This window comes from Clytia hemisphaerica, unplaced genomic scaffold, assembly GCF_902728285.1.
Source record: "Clytia hemisphaerica strain Z4C2 unplaced genomic scaffold, Clytia hemisphaerica genome assembly, whole genome shotgun sequence".
Taxonomy (NCBI): Eukaryota; Metazoa; Cnidaria; class Hydrozoa; order Leptothecata; family Clytiidae; genus Clytia; species Clytia hemisphaerica.
In genome coordinates this window covers 2428536-2445850 of record NW_027103595.1, presented here as the reverse complement: position 1 = coordinate 2445850, position 17315 = coordinate 2428536, and the positions used below count along the sequence as shown (strand labels likewise).

Sequence of the window (17315 nt, the reverse complement as noted above, 5' to 3'; positions counted from 1 at the left end):
TGAGGCAAAATTGCGGGATGAGAAAAGTCTGTAGCCTATGATGGAGACCCAGGAAAGGGAAGGCTCTTATTGTAAAACCCAGAATAATGGGTGCTCAAAAGGATTGGAGAAGGCTCAGTCGTAGCTGTAAAATTAGGAAGAAAACTTTTCATTTTATTCTAGAATTCTAGAAGGACCATGATAAATTGACGTCAAATATTATTTTGAGAATTGAGAACAAAAAAATTAAACGTCAAATATTTTGACTTTATTGACGTTAAATGAGAGTAAAATACCGGTAAAATGGGGATAACTCGCGAAAAAAAGCGAAATTTAAAAAAATGAAAAAAACACCCCTAGGTATTTCAGTAAGGAATACGCGTGCCAAATTTCAGCTCCGTAGACCAATTCTTCCACTTTGTACGCTTACCCAAAGTTCGCTGACATACATACATACATTCTGAGATTCTAGCTCAACTGAAGTTGAGAAAAATCCTTAAATAAAAACCTCCCATTACTCCGGCATGAATGGACAAAAAACTAGATCTGAACTTCTTTCAAAAATCCTTAAATAAAAACCCATTACTGGGGCGTGAATGGACATGAAAAAATAGATCTGAATTTCTTTCAAAAATGTTGATGATTTACAAGGGCAAACTTAAGGATATGTATTTGGTCAAAATAAGGTACAAGAGTGAGATGAAGAAAAATTCAAGTGAATAATGACGAGAATAACACAATTTTGTTACTCTGTTGTTATAGAAAAAAATGGTCAAGATAAAAAAGAAATTATCTTAGTCCTCACTTGCAGAGTTTTGAAGTTTTAAAAATTCCTTGCTGGATTTAATTTCACTAATATGGAATCTCACGTTTTAATTTTGTAAAAAGGACACAAATTTGCAAAATCGCAAAATGTAATCTCGCAAAAGTTAATCTGATTGCCTTAAGGGGATTAATTTTCGCGGGGATTATATTTCCTTCGCCAATATCACTATTAATTGACCATTTTGGTTTAATGTGCTTAGTTTTTCTTTCATTATTTCAACTAGCAAAAAAACGTCCAATTCACGCCAGCATTTGTGTTAGCAATATCCAATTGCTGATCCAATTTAGAATGGCTGACATTTGACCAAAATTATGATATTTGACCTACCTTATTAGTATATATCTTCGCGTGTTACAAATTTTCGCGAATCGCGAAATTTTCTCGAAAAAAACGTGTTTCGCGTGTATTAAATTTCGCGATTGCCGACTTCTGGAAAAATTTTGCGTGTATTAAATTTTGCGATTCACTAAACTAGGTATTTTCAGAAAGTGGGAATATAAACCAAGAAAAAGACTGATTTTGCTTGAACACAACGTTTTTGATTTAAAAGTACTAACAAAATACTAAGAAAAATTTTTCGCGTGTATTTAATTTCGCGATTTTGTAATTTTGAAATATTTAAACGGTATTAAATTTCGCGAAAATTGACCAAAAAACTCGCGAAATTTAGTACCCGCGAAAATTTGTAACACGCGAAAATATATACCAATAAGGTATTCTGTCACCCATAAACCTAAGTCAACAAAGAGTTGTCACCCATAATCTCCTTTTCCTGTCATTGATAAAATATACTTTTGTTGCCCAATAGCTATAAATTCTGGCAAAGGCAACATTGAATTATTGTCACCTTAAACTACTTTTTGACCAAAATTGATATATTTACCCATTTTTGTCACCCAAAAGCCTCAATTTCGGCAAAGTTAACATTACAGAGGTCAGATGAAATGTACTTTTTTTGTAGCCCAAAAAGCCATAAATTCTGGCAACAGCAACATTTCTGTATTACTGCATCATCTTAAAATATTTTTTGACCACAATTGATATATTCACCTATTTTGTCACCTAAAAACCTCATTTTTGGCAAAGTTAACATTACAAAAGTCAGATGAAATGTACTATATTTTGTAGCACGAAAGCCATAAATTCTGGCAAAGGTAACATTTAAGTATTATTGTCACCTTAAAGTACTTTTTTTTGACCACAATTGATATACTGTTTTACCTATTTTGTCACCCAAAAGCCTCGATTTTGGCAAAGTTAACATTACAAAGGTCAGATGAAAAATGTACCATCTTTGTAGACCAAAAGCCAGAAATCCTGGTTAAGTTTTACATTTCAGTATTACTGTCACCTTATAGTACATCATTTTACCACATTTGATATATTGACCTATTTTGCCACCCAAACAGTGAGAATTGAAATATTACACTCTTTTATAAGGATTAAGTTTATAAGCATACTTAAGCTGTAATTTACAGAAATATTAGGGTACAAACTTTCATGAGCAGAAAATTTCACGAGGCTGAAAAGTAGCGAAATTTGTGACATCAACTTGCGAATAGGAGAAAAACATTTTTTGTGAACATAAACTTTCACAAATCATGGAATAGAAATAAAAAATTTCAAACGAAAAATGCTTTACCTAAGTACATATTGAGCTTCAACCAAAATTATATGCTTATAAAAAAATTGGAGAGTGGAGTCTATAGTGTCTACTATAGTGTCATCTAACATGAATTCAATAAAAAATAACTTCCTCTTTAAATGGAAATAGTTTATGTTCTTTAATTCATTTTGATTAATAAAATTTCAAGAAATTTTAAAGAAAGTAATATAGTATAACAAAGTATTCAGAGACTGTCAACTTTTTCTAGACTGGAAGCATGCCTCCTAATAAACTTGCACCACTTGGCGTTGGAATGGTATGTCTTAACAAGGTACTTTAGTGCTTAACCTTTTGACCTATCTATAGGACCTATAAATCATCCTTTGTTTGTGTCTGTTCGATACCAACCTTTCTTTGAATGGGCTCATTAGTTTCTCCTGATTATTTGCACAAAGATTCAAAAACGCAATGCCTAAAATTTGACAGGCCCATTTTTCTAAAAACATGCCATGTAAAACTGTATTAAAGTTAAGAGAAATGGGATAACTCTTAATTACTATTAAGTGAGAGGGGGGTCAGAAATCTAAGATTGAAAACAAACGTACTGAGGGGGGTTACGTTGAATCGAACGCTGGCGTACAGAGGAGTTGAGGGGGGGGGGGCTAAAAATAGATGAAAATGGACAAACATACTTTTGGAATGACCCCTTTTTTGTTCTTTATTGGTGCATGAACCGTAGCATTAAGTCCTCTTTTTAAGAGGATTTATTTCGCAAGGATTATAATTTTAAAATTTTTAAAAGAAAGTCTACACAGGAAAAAGTCATCAAATCACACCGGTGTGAAAGTGAAAATCACACGGTGTGAAAGTATACATTTCACACTGCTATCCCACGCGTGGGAATCGGTTCGTTTTTACCCCGGTGGGAAACGCAAAATCACACCCCTCAAAATCACACGTGTATAATTGAATTTCCGACGTGGTTAACGCAGGATCACACGCTTTAAACATTGTGTGCTGAATCGAACAATACACGTGTTAAATCGAAAATTCCACGTGTTAAATCGAAAATCCCACGTCGAATTTCGTACTTCAGGCCCTCTCTCTTCGCGTGTTAAATTGAAAATCCCACGTCAGATTTATCATTTTACACTCGCTTATCTTATCGAAAACCACACGCAGAAATTTTGATTCCCCACCAAGTTTTTGGAAAATGGCTTTGATTTGTATTTGATAAATTGTTAAAATGTATTCGATCATTCGTGAGCATTGGCTCGATAGCTCCCATTCGCTCTGTCATGTACTTGCGCTACTTTGAGAATCCCGGCACTTTTGTCACAACAGTGGAGCTGCACTAGAGAGTCAATTTAATGACCTCAAACCCGTCTCACCGATCCACTGAGCCCTTGCGACGCAAGTCCATTGCAAACGAACGAGGCCGCCCTTGCGGGACGCCTCACCTTTAGCGTTGTGTTACACACTGATCGAATACACCCTTATAATGTTATGATTTGAATGCAATCTGAACAGTTTTGGCCCAATTTTCACTTGTGGTTTTCTTTACGCCTGCGTAGTACAAGGGTGGGAATTGTACCTTCCCACCGTGTTAATTTGACTTTCCCACCCGTGGGAACTAATGACTGCGATTTCTTGTTTCTATCTTGTCCTTCTACGTTTTTAGAGTTTGTAGTGTAAGTTTTATACTTCTTGGACTATAGTTGCCAGTTTTTGACAAAGTGTTAAATTGGATTTCACACGCCGAAAATTTATAGTGTACAACATACTGAAAAGTTTTATTTGCCTGCGGAAATTAGAATTAACACGTGTCATTTTGATAAAGCCTTCTCAGTGAAGTTTTAAAGTGTTAGATTGGATTTCACACGCCGAAAATTTAAAGTGTACAATACGCTGAAAAACTTTATTTGCCTGCGGAAATTAGAAATCACACGTGTGATTTTGATAAAGCCTTTTCAGTGAAGTTTAAAAGTGTTAAATTGGATTTCACACGCCGAATTTAAAAATTAAAAATAACTATTTGAAAAGTTCCGCAGTGTGATATCGGAAATCACACTGCCAAAACAATCACACCTTATCAGTTTATAAAATCACACGCAAAAATTGATTTTTGCAAATTACGGCGTCGGAATTTAAGTTTTCCCACCCGTGTGATCTGATGACTTTTTCCTGTGCTATTCAGAAAAGAATCCCCCTAGGTTACCATGATCTTAACATGATCTTGATAAATTTAATCAAAGCCTTTAGTTATTGTGTTTTTTCATTGTCAGGAACAACTACAAATGATGAAAACCTTCAACTCTCCTGCATCAGAAAGGTGAGATATTTAAGCAAACAAACCTAGATTTAAATTGTTTTTACTTGACATTTCACTTTCATTTTTTACTGTTCTTAAATCGTCATTTTTTGTTTAGTGAATTAAACAACTTGGATAACGATGATGAAGATTCAATGTCAATTGTCATGGATTTCTGTCCACCGATGCATTTTGAGGTATTTTTACGGGGTTTTAACCCTTACACTCCCGGAGCTTTGCACATTTTACTTTGAGAAAAAAATTCAAAAGTTTCATACTGACGTCTTGCTTCAACAAGACCATACTTATTTTCCTCAAAATTTTATGCCCTTTCCAATGGTAGCTATGAGAGTTGCGTAAACGTCTTAGTTGTGTAGATACAGCCTGTCAAAGTTGGGACCCGGAAGCATCTGTCAGACAAGTTAGTTGGAGTGAAAGGGTTAATTAGATGAAGAATTTTAAATACCTTTGATGTTTTTTCATTTGATATAAAGAGGGGTGTGTCAAACCTTTTTTCTACTTCTAAATCACCCACGTCTAATTCCCTTCCCTTTAGAGAGAGGTCAAGCCAGCAAGGTTCGACTATAAAGAAGAACAGGTAAGTTATTATCTTATTTAAATTATGGTCATGAAACTATGAGAGCACAAATTCTAGAAAGACAGTCCGCATAGACGATAACAATTGAGTTTGAGCCATAGATAGTTGATGTCTTACTTTTGGAGTGTTTCACCTCGATTGATTTTTACAAAATATACTGTTATTGTATTAACTGCCTACTGAGGAATTTTTTTGGTGTAGCTTTAAAAAAGTCAATGTTTTTCCAAATATTTTCAGTCAAGGTTATGGAGCATGATAATTTTTTGAAAAATCTTCTAATAAAATACACATCAACAAATTTCTCAAAGACTTGATTTTTTGACTGTAGTGACTACTAGTGGTGGTGGTCGCGAAAAGAGTAAATGTTTAACTCCACCTTTTCCGTTTCCTTCCTTTGCCATGTTACATCTTGAAAATTGTACATCAATAGTACATTTTTAGCTTGTTTTTATGAAAATATTTTGTATCAACTATAGATGGAGATCAGTGATGAAAGTGATGATGAAGACTGTATTAAGTGCTTAAAGGACTGGTATGTACTTTTTTGTGCACCTACTTTTTTGTATGGGACAAAATTGGTAAAGAAGTGTGCTGCTTATCTTTTTCATGTCTCAAAATTCTAATTCTAGAGAACTGACTTTCCAGCATAGTGTGCAAGGGGGTTCCAGGTCCCAGCACCTAATATCTTGAATTCTTGGTCCCACCTGAAACTTTGGTTTTAAATAGCATTAAATTTCAAATTGGTAAATTAGGAATGTATAGCAGGCGTTCACGATATGGTATATACTTCTATTTGAAAAGGAGGCTGTAGTAATAAAATTGACCTGTCCCACCAATTAAATTTTAGCCCAGGCTCATCCTGAAATCCAAAATCTGAAATCCCACCTAAATATTTGTAACCAAAATCAACAAACAAACCTAAAAATAGGGGTTTAAATACTATGTTCAGGTTCTATATAGTAAACACAATTCCTTTTGCAATGAGTTTTAATTTTTGATTCCATCTCTTATTTTTAACTTACTTTCTTTATAGACTAACTTACAGATTAGCCAACACACACCTTTCTTAACCTCTGAACAACATGTTGGTCATTGTAGTGAAGCGAGTAGGATTCAAAATGAGGTATATAAAAAATATTGAGTTTTATTTGTCTTGTCTCAGAGTAAAGGGTAACTTCCCAGATTTGGTTGAGATTTTGCCCTGATGACCATTTTATTTTGGACAAAAAAAATCTGAAAAAAATCCTAAATATTTTTAACCAAAATCAACAAATCAACCTAAAAATAAGGGTTAACGCTATGTTCAGGTCCTACATAGTAAACACAAAACATTTTGCAATAAGTTTTAATCTTTCTATTTTGATTTAATTTCTTATTTTTAACTTACTTTCTTTATAGACTAACTTGCCGATTAGCCAACACACACCTTTGTTAACCTCTGAACAAGATGTTGGTCATTATAGTGAAGCAAGCGGGATTGAAAATGAGGTATATAAAAATATTGAGTTTTATTTGTCTTGTCTCAGAGTAGAGAATAACTTCCCAGATTTGGTTGAGATTTTGCCCTGATGACCTTCTTTTTTTTGGACAAAAAGACAGCTGAAACCTTTTTCCTTACAAAGTTTGACGCAAACACGGGACGAAAATTTAGTGAAATTTGTCAGAATCTGTTAAGTTAAGTTAACACTAAAAATCATTTTTCCAACCTCTATTGCTATTTCAATTTCATTTCTCACTTAAAATGGATAAAGATTTTCAGGGGTCATATTTTTCAGTTGAGCCAGGTTGAGCTCAACTGTGAGATTAAGGTTTAGTGCAGGGGCTTATGTATTCTCATAGTGTACTCCTTTATGCTGTGAGCCAACCGGTAAGGCTGCAGTCTTGCTATTTCATGACTTTTTTTGAAGTTTTATGGGGAATAATAGAGTAAAAATTTTTTTTACTGAGCGGTCAGATTTTTGTCTTCCGGTAACTTGTCGTCACCGGTTGGAAAATTTTAAATTTCCAGCCTGCTAAAAACCATGCAACAAATTTGACATTCTCATGACCAGATTCTTTCACCTGGTAATTTTTGCTAAAATGTAACATGCAGTAGCATACTTTTTCTCATTTTTTCCTGTACGGCCCACTCGGTTACGGCAACCACACCGGGTTCTAGGCCGGTTCTTAATTTTTTGCTTTTTTTGTGTGTCTTCAAATCAATTTCTGGTAATTTTTTGTTGTTTTTCTATTCTTGTTAAGAATTTTGTTGATATTTTCAGATAGTAAATTCTTTTACCTTCCAAAAACTTAAAAAACAGTGTCAAATTTACAAAAGCACCTATTTTTGAAGGTCTTTCGTAAAAATATTGCTAAATACTTTGCTCTTTCGGGGAAAACCAGTTTAGGTTTAGTCAGGGTAGGAAAAACAAGGGTTAATAGAATATAAAAGGTGGAAAATTGATTTTAGGTATGAGGAACCCTGAATGATACTATGCTCATAGAGATCAACTTCATTCAATAAACAAAAGTTTCTTTTGCCTGGGAACAATTCATTCTTTTTTGCTTCTTTTGAAGTTTATTTTTTCATAATTTGGAATTAACACTGAATATGTTTGAACAACCTATAATATCTTTATATTTTAGGATGCTGTCACATATACACCAATTAATGACTCTGGATTGAAACTGATGAAGACGAAAGCATTTTTGATCCTGATCCATTACAACCTGATTCTCATCCTAATGAATATTTGCCAAACGGAGGTAGTGCCAACACTTTTGAGAGCCTTGTTGGTATCAACACCAATACATCGACACCAAAATCAAACCCAGATGCAAATCTTCCCAATGCTGAAGTTTTAGAAAGTACAGAGCCTTTCCCAATCAATGTAGATGAGGTGTTGTCAATTCAAATCAATGAAATTCCTGAAGTTCTTAAACCATCGGAAGCTTCGAATTCTTGCGAGAGTCATCCCATTGCTGAGACTTCAATGCAAGAGTCATGCAAAAGTTCTTCTAACATTCGTGTGAGTCTTGTTGAACCCAATATTGACAAAAGACTGACAAAAGCCAAACCTCTACAAACCATCAACGAGGATGAAGAAGTAAAGACGTACAAGAAACCTCCTCGACCCTGCATATTTTGCCCGATATCAAAGAAACCCCATGCCCGTTTAAAGAGACACATTCTTACCAAACATTCTCAGGAGCCAAGGGTGATACCTTTACTCAAAATGACACCAATTCAGCAAGATGATCATATTGGGGTGTTTCGGAGAGAAGGAATCAAAAGGATCAATTTGAAACTAATCCAAGATGGGGCCCCAAAATTTGAAAGAGAACGAAAATCAGAAAGCACGGAACCGCCAGTGATGTGTACTGGCTGCGAAAAATTCTTGTCAAAATCTTTCAAGGCCAGGCACAAATACCCTGACTCTGGCATTAATCCATTTGTTCCTGTTGTTGCCATCGAAAAAACCACAACCCAAATTGAAGAGTTTGATGACGGTTTCAAGGCAATTTTAAACACTCTAAATCTTGATACAGTTGGTAATTATATCAAGACAGATGAGATCATCCTGATGGTCGGCAGCCGCTCGCACACAGCTATAAAATGAAAACTTGACAAGATTGTTGAAAACAAAAAAACTGTACGTTCACGGATGCGTCTAATGGCCCGTGTGTATTTGACATTTTTGGATTGCTACAAAACCCAAACAACCATCGAAATAAGGCAGCTTGCTTGTAATGCATCTGATATGTATCGAAGAGAGGGGATTCCCATCCTGGCCAAAGCAGTTGAGATAATGACACAAAAAGAAGTAGAAGAAGGTTCAACAGCTGTAGTCGATCAAAAGTCAGGGCTCAAACTTTCCATATTGAATATGATTAAGCTTACTGGAAAGTTTTTGATTGGGCACTATCTGATTAATAATCAAGACTGCAGATCAGATTTTGTGGTGATGTTCCTTAAGGTATGTAATATGATGTATTTTTCATTTTCAGAACCAAAACCAAATAACTAAAGTCATCAAAATATCTGAATCAAGTCTAGTGTAGTTAAATCAATTCAATTTGGAATTTAATCAAATTATGTCTAGTGAACATATTTTTCAATTTTTTGAGCTGGAATTTATTGTAGGATTTAATTGGGATTTCTGCGAAATTTTTGGCCTACAGAAACTTCTATCTACTCAATTGTTTTTCTCTTTCGTCATAACGATATAACTCGTAATAAGGATAAGGCTTGTTGACAAAAAAAGCTGTACTTAAAACAACAATGTATCAATAGACCACTGGAAAACTATTCTTACTGTTCTTATTTGTAGGTCTTGAAGAGTTTTGAAAACGATCTTTTCGGAGATGCGTATTATGCGGTCAGTTACCAACGAAATACCGTCTTAAGAAAACCCGTCCAGCTCCCAAAAGAAGAAGATGTACAGCTACTTTTGCAAGAGTGTGACTCAACAATGGCCAAAGTGGACCCATTATCACTGAAGATATCTGATGCATCTTATTGTAATCTTAGAGCTGCCGTTGTTACATGCTTAATTGTATTTAACGCAAGAAGGGGTGGCGAACCAGGCAGACTTTCAATAAGCCAGTGGGAAGAAGCGCTGAAAGGCGAGTGGGTTGACCACGATGACGTCCCAGATTTCGATAATGATACTATGCTGATTACCTACCAGACAGGAAAAGGAAACCATCATTTGGTACCAGTGATATTCCCTTTTGAAACGCATCGATCTATCAAGCATTTAGCTGATCCTGAAGTCAGAGCTGCTGCTGGTGTTGCTAAAAACAATTCATTTCTATTTCCTGCAACCATGAATGGCGAAGGTCATGCAAGTGGTTGGCATTCTATTAACGAGATTCTTGAAAAGCTTTCACTCAAGGGTGCTTTTAATCCAACAAAGAACAGGCACCGTGTCGCCTCACTTTTGGCAAGATTAGAACTTTCAGACAAAGAAAAAGAGTTGGTATATAAACACTTCGGACACTCTGAGATGGTCAACGAAGGCATTTATCAAGCGGCTGGGGGTACTCAACAACTCCAATCCACTGGAGGTCTCCTGAAGCAGATTTATGAGTCCACAAAGGTAACTAGAATTTATATTTTTGCCTTATTTCAATCTCGTCCCCGTGTATCCCAGCCTTTATCTACGTTACTGACGGACGCCAGAAAATACCCTGGTGTAGGGTTCTCAAAAGAATGCCGGGGTATTCATGATATGCAACACTGGAAAGTTTTCTGAGAATTTTCAAAAATTTTAAACCCAATACGTCTATTGTTTAAGTGGTACGTATTGTGTAGAATATTTTAAAAGCTCTTAGAAGGCTCACCAGTGTTGCATATCATGAATTATTTAGCGCCATATGTAAGCAACAAAAAGAGCTGATTTTGCGATGGGAACGAGCTTGGCCTTACTTTAGAGACCCACTTTTTTTGCATGAAACTAATTGTTTCTAAGAGAAATATTTGAAAGTGTTATGTTGCTTTTCTAGCATTTCATTTTTTTCCCTTAAATTTAACCATTTTATCCAAAATGAGGTGGTAAATAATAAATCTTCTAAGGTTATTTATCATCAGTTCCCTCTCTTTTAGAATCTTGTAAAATCTAAAAACCCTAATGTCTCGACTGACGCATCGAGAAAAGCCAAAGTCTCAACAGACGTATCGAGAAAAGCCAAAGTCTCAACAGACGTATCGAGAAAAGCCAAAGTCTCAACTGACGTATCGAGAAAAGCCAAAGTCTCAACTGAGGAATCAAAATCTGAAGGTATTTTAATTTTCATTCTGCTGATTATCTCAGAAACTGTGAAAAGTCTCACAACCTTAAGCTTCACATACCAGATGTCATATTGAAATGATGATCCCAGCGAAAATTTCAACATAATTTCACTAGCAGTTCTGAAGGCATATCCGCTCCAAAACTTAAGTGAGTCTGTTTTTTTTCTTCTTTTTTCAGAGAGACCGAAGAAGCGAGAAAATCCAAAACGCAACAAAGAAAAAGGTACTGTTTCATTTACAACAAACGTCTAGATCTAACACTTATTTTTCGATTTTTTTGTAACTTCAGAACTTTCTTTCCTCGCTTTCAAAATTTTGAATTTTTTTCCGACCATTACTTTACAAACGACAGTTTTCGTCAACTTTCTTGGTTATATTTTACTGTATTGTTTTTTCTTACTCAGCGAATTACATTGAACGTGTGGAAGGAGAGTCGGATTCAGGTATGTTTTAAAATATTTCTTTTGGTTATTCCTTTTTCTCTTCGTGATTGTTGATTCTATAGCGGGACACTTTTACAATAAAGTTAACAATTTATGCAACCATGAACATGATGCAACTAAATGTTGTACTACCCTATATTCATATAGGGGCTTGAGTTGATTCAACTCGCTTAGCAAGGTTATTACTTTCAATTGGGAAAGCTTTTATCAAATTCTTTTCTGTCACAATTAATTCCTTTTACTCGTTTCTTTGATTTCAAGAATCAGAAGGAGAGGAATTTCAGCCTGAAGGTGAAAGTGAAGAAGAAGTATCCGACGAAGAAGACAATGTGAAAGGTATAATACGGTCTAATTGTGTAAAAAATGTGCACGAAGGCGTACAAGCATGAGACTTTACACAATTGTAGTTTAGGGGTCAAAAATAAATGGATTTAAATCTCAGACCTAAAAAATTGGCACCTGTTTGTGTATTTCACAGACCAGAACAGGCTCCCAGGTTAAAAATAATTTTTTTTCTCCAAAGTATGTCATGTTACATACTACTGTTGGAAAGCATTTTTCATGCTCGTTTAGAAAATTATTACAACCCATATCTGAAAATGAAGCCAATAATAGTTATTGTGGAAGGCTTCTTGAAAAATAACGTAATTGCTGACGTCAGCAAAAATTTAAGGACCACCCAACAAAGTTTATTTCTATCAAATTAAATAGAGGACCGTTCAATGCCTAAATTGATAGCTTTGGTTGAGATTTAGACTTACTTGACATTGAATATCGCGTTTTCATGACCCTTTGAAAGCCTTAGGCTAAATGGGTTGCATCGGGCATGCCCATGATAAGCACTTCTAAGGCAAAATTTCCCACCCTAACCATACTCGAAAAGTTATTGTAAAATAAGTTTGCATCTGATTTAATTAATCGTATCTAGTACCTGAGAGGTGCATAATTGATTTTCACAAAAATAAACGTCTTTGGGTGGTCCTGGAGTTTGTGCTGACGTCATCAATTACGTCTTTTTTCAAACAACGTCCCGCAATAACTTCTTTTGGCTTCATTTTCAAATATGGGTTGTAATGTTTTTCTAAACTGGCATGAAAAATGCTTTCCAACGGTATGTAACATGACATAATTTGGAGACAAAAAAAATATTTTAGCCTCGGAACCTGTTCTGGTCTGTAAAATACACAAACAGGTGCCATTTTCTTGGGTCTGAGATTTAAATCCATTTTTGACCCCTAAACTACAATTGTGCAAAGTCTCATGCTTGTACGCCTTTGTGCACAATGTCAATGACTTTTGGCACATCTAGACTGCACTAGTACAGGTATCTAATTTCTTAAGAGCCACATTCTCTAAGAACCAGGTGGTTTTGGACAATTTTGTTAGTATGAAATTTTGTTTGCCTTCATTTTTGGATATTTGGTAGATAATAGTGAAAAACTCAGAATCCCAAAATTTTGGGTCCCAAAAATCCATAATGGCGGCTTGAGGGCTAGTTAAAATTTTGGACTTTTTTTGCCAAGTGTAAAAGTCTGATTTTGAGAGGAAATATTTCAAGTTGCAACTAAGGTCACATGGGTTTCTTTTGATTTTCTGAAAGTACTCACAGTAAAGTGTCAAAAAGTCCAAAAAAACCCATGTGACCTTAATCGCATTTTTCATAATGGCGGCCTAGATATGGAAAAAAACTCACTTTTTAACAAATTTAAGCCTCGATTATTCAGCCTTGGAGCATTCTAGGAATTTTATTTTTGGCAAAAAGTGTTCACTAACTAACAAAGATCAAATGTTGAAAATTTGAAGTATTTCACTCAACCTGGCTGGGCTCTACAGGCTCTTCAAGAAGGTGCAAATCTCAAAAAGTGCGATATTTGCCTCGATTATTCAAGAGTTGCGACTAATGTTGGGAAAAACTGTTAATTGTTCCTGGTAGAGAAAGTTGCCTAGTTTCAAGAACAAAAATAATACCCATGTGATCTATAAGCAAATTTGAGAAAAATTAAGCCAAAAATTTTTTTAAGTGTGATTTTTCTAGGCTGGCGAGACAAAAATAAGGCCCTGGTTACACCAGAAAACGTTTTAAGGTTTTGAAAATCATTGAAAAGTATTATTTTCCACCCCAGGAATGAAAAAAAATCCAAATTTCTAATCATTGTGTTAGCCTGGAATTGTCAGTAGCCTCTGTAAATCCCTTGTAAAGTGACTGGATCTTTGGGAATTATGGGGGTCTGTTGTTGATATAGCACATTTTCAGGGACTTTAATCAAATATTTGAACAAAAGGAATAGCTGGAAATGATTTTCTGAGGAACCTCACCAATATCTCTCAAGATTTCTCTTAAATGTAATAAGTCTTACAAACCAGTATCTGTTTCCTGGGTAACTGAAGGTTGTTTTAAACTTGAGATTTTGTAGATTTTTGGCTACATGAGGTTTTCTTAGTATTTGTAGATGGGAAAATGGAAATTTTGGGGTTCAGTAAATATCTGATTTTCAATAATATATCAGTATACTATTGAAACTTTAGAAAAAATCAACAACATGGGTCAGAATCACTTCTAATCAGCTCACAGGACTCATCCAAATTGAACTTAACTCTATGAAACAAAGAGCCCTATAAAAACTAAGTCCTAGCAATCTAAGCCAATATTCAGATCCTACTATGAGAAGATTGTTATAGGTTTTAGGTCTGGATCTTTGATATTTCAATACTATTCCAGGCTATGATTTAAAAGTTTGAGAAGTACCTATCTACTATTCTCTGTTTTACAAATATTTTCATTTCAAATCACACTTAAGCTAAGGGGACACGGAAACAATTTTTGTGCAATTGCAACAAAAACAAATTGTCGCAATCGCAATGAAATTTTACACCGTGTCGTATAGGCCTAGCACACGAAACAAAATCATAAAAATGAAATCAAAGCAACTCCACCATTTTGAGCGCATGTCTTGCGTGTTGAAAATGGGAAGATTATGTCATAATTTGTTTTGAGTTGTATAAACGAATTTGATTGGCTAAATGAAAAAAAATGTTTCAAGGAATCTTCTTAAGGTGAGGACACGAGGGTTTTTGTATGATTCTCGTTTGCAACATGAAAATTTTGTTGCAGAAACAAAAATAAAATTCAAATCGATTTGAATTTTATTTTTGTTTCAGCAACCAAAACTTTGAGTGAAAAAAGTTGCCAATCAAGGAGATTTAACGTGGGGACACAGTGAAACATATTTATGCGATTGCAACAAAAAAATATTTTTGTTGCAATCGCATAAAAATTGTTTCCGTGTCCCCGTAGCTTTAAGATCATTAAAATGAATGCTGCAAATCGATGAGTTGAATATGATAAGACCCTGAATCAAAATCAATGTAAGAATTGAACACCTGAAGTCCTTCCTAAACTTCTCAATAATAGCCTGGAAAAGTATTGAAATATCAAAGATCCAGACCTAAAACCTGAAACAATCTTCTCATAGTAGGATCTGAATATTGGCTTAGATTGCTAGGACTTAGTCTTTATAGGGCTCTTTATTTCATAGAGTTAAGTCCAATTTGTTGGATGAGTCCTGTGAGCTGATTAGAAGTGATTCTGACCCATGTTGTTGATTTTTTTCTAAAGTTTGCATGGTATACTGACAGATAATTGAAAATCAGATATTTACTGAACCCAAAAATTTCCATTTTGCCATCTACAAATACTAAGAAAACCTCATGTAGCCAAAAATCTACAAAATCTCAAGTTTAAAACAACCTTCAGTTACCCAGGAAACAGATACTGGTTTGTAAGACTTTGTTACATTTAAGAGAAATCTTGAGAGATATTTGTGAGGTTCCTCAGAAAACCATTTCCAGCTATTCCTTTTGTTCAAATATTTGATTAAAGTCCCTGAAAATTTGCTATATCAACAACAGACCCCCCATAATTCCCGAAAATCCAGTTACTTTACAAGGGATTTACAGAGGCTACTGACAATTCCAGGCTTACACAGTGATTAGAAATTTGGATTTTTTTCATTCCTGGGGTGGAAAATAATATTTTTCAATGATTTTCAAAACCTTAAAACGTTTTCTGGTGTAACCAGGGCCTTATTTTTGTCTCGCCAGCCTAGAAAAATCACACTTAAAAAAATTTTTGGCTTAATTTTTCTCAAATCTGCTTATAGATCACATGGGTATTATTTTTGTTCCTGAAACTGGGCAACTTTCTCTACCAGGAACAATTAACAGTTTTTCCCAACATTAGTCGCAACTCTTGAATAATCGAGGCAAATATCGCACTTTTTGAGATTTGCACCTTCTTGAAGAGCCTGTAGACCCCAGTCAGGTTGAGTGAAATACTTCAAATTTTCAACATTTTATCTTTGTTAGTTAGTGAACACTTTTTGCCAAAAATAAAATTCCTAGAATGCTCCAAGGCTGAATAATTGAGGCTTAAATTTGTTAAAAAGTGAGTTTTTTTCCATATCTAGGCCGCCATTATGAAAAATGCGATTAAGGTCACATGGGTTTTTTTGGATTTTTTGACACTTTACTGTGAGTACTTTCAGGAAATCAAAAGAAACCCATGTGACCTTAGTTGCAACTTGAAATATTTCCTCTCAAAGTCAGACTTTTACACTTGGCAAAAAAAGTCCAAAATTTCAACTTGCCCTCAAGCCGCCATTATGGATTTTTGGGACCCAAAATTTTGGGATTCTGAGTTTTTCACTATTGTCTACCAAATATCCAAAAATGAAGGCAAACAAAATTTCATACTAACACCACCCACCTGGTTCTTAGAGAATGTGGCTCTTAAACCTTAACCCTATTCGTACTGAGGGAGGGGTTTCTGCGTACTCACTCATGTATTTAAACCTTCCAGTCAAGCAACGTTCAAGCGGTCTCCCGACAAAATTTAATTTCTAATTTTTTAAGACTTGCCGCGAAAACGCAATTATCACAGATGGACAGAAGAATCCATCAATAATTTTAACATGGTTTTCGCTGACTATGTGAAGAAAGATAGAGGGTTTCCAGGTTAGTTAAATGAGTTTATGAAAAATGTCTGTAACGCTAGCCCAGTAACATATGTTAAGGTTTCTAAAATTTGAACGCCGCGGCTGGAAAACCTATCCACCTTCGATACAAAAAGTCTCGCGCTAAGTTTGACAAGCGTAGAAAACTTGGATTAGAGAAGACTCTACACTGCTATTTGTAAACGAAAAAAGTTCTGACGTCAATTTCAAATAAAAAGGTGTGGCATTTTTGCTGCATGATTTCGAATTATTTTATATCAACACACGCAGCAAAATCCAACATTGTTGTTTGATGATTAAACTTCGTCTAACATTATTTAAAAAGGTTTCAATGTTGGTTGCATTGCATATGCGCCGGTCTTAAGCTGTCCTCATGTGAAGCCAACAAACGGGAAAACCTTCAGTGCTCAACCGCAAAGCGCGAGCCTCTCCTTCACAACTAAGGCTTTTTCTTTCCTAGAAGCAACCCTCTCACCACCTCAGACACCTTTGGGCGTCTGCAACGACGGGTACCCTCCATAATTTTGACAGGGTCACTATGGCATTTCATTGAACACAAACTTCCGTTACCTTAAAAAGACATTATAATCGAGCCTTACAGACACAAAATGTTGACTAATGTAAAAAGTTTAGAAGTATAACTTTTTTTTATTGTATTCGGCATTTTAAGCCAAAACGATGTCACGAATTAACCCACATTATCGTATTTTAAAGGCTTTTGATGTGCAAGCAAAACCGTTAACCGACGTTTGCGACGACGGGAACCG

At 35.1% G+C, this 17315-nt stretch overlaps 1 protein-coding gene and 1 long non-coding RNA gene across 2 annotated transcripts; both read left to right on the top strand.

Annotated features, from left to right (window-relative positions):
- The first annotated feature begins 4840 nt into the window (after nt 1-4840).
- LOC136801708 (uncharacterized) lies at nt 4841-6808 on the top strand. Its single transcript, XR_010845908.1, has 5 exons — nt 4841-4919; nt 5279-5320; nt 5797-5852; nt 6354-6443; nt 6719-6808. It is a non-coding gene; the product is annotated as an uncharacterized lncRNA (long non-coding RNA).
- A 1068-nt stretch (nt 6809-7876) lies between these two features.
- LOC136801707 (uncharacterized) lies at nt 7877-16609 on the top strand. The gene is made up of 7 exons (XM_067058360.1): nt 7877-9276; nt 9631-10401; nt 10908-11082; nt 11272-11316; nt 11498-11536; nt 11798-11872; nt 16448-16609. Exons 1-7 carry the CDS (start codon nt 8965-8967, stop codon nt 16552-16554), a joined length of 1524 nt encoding a protein of 507 aa, XP_066914461.1. The 5' UTR covers nt 7877-8964; the 3' UTR covers nt 16555-16609.
- Nucleotides 16610-17315: the final 706 nt, after the last annotated feature.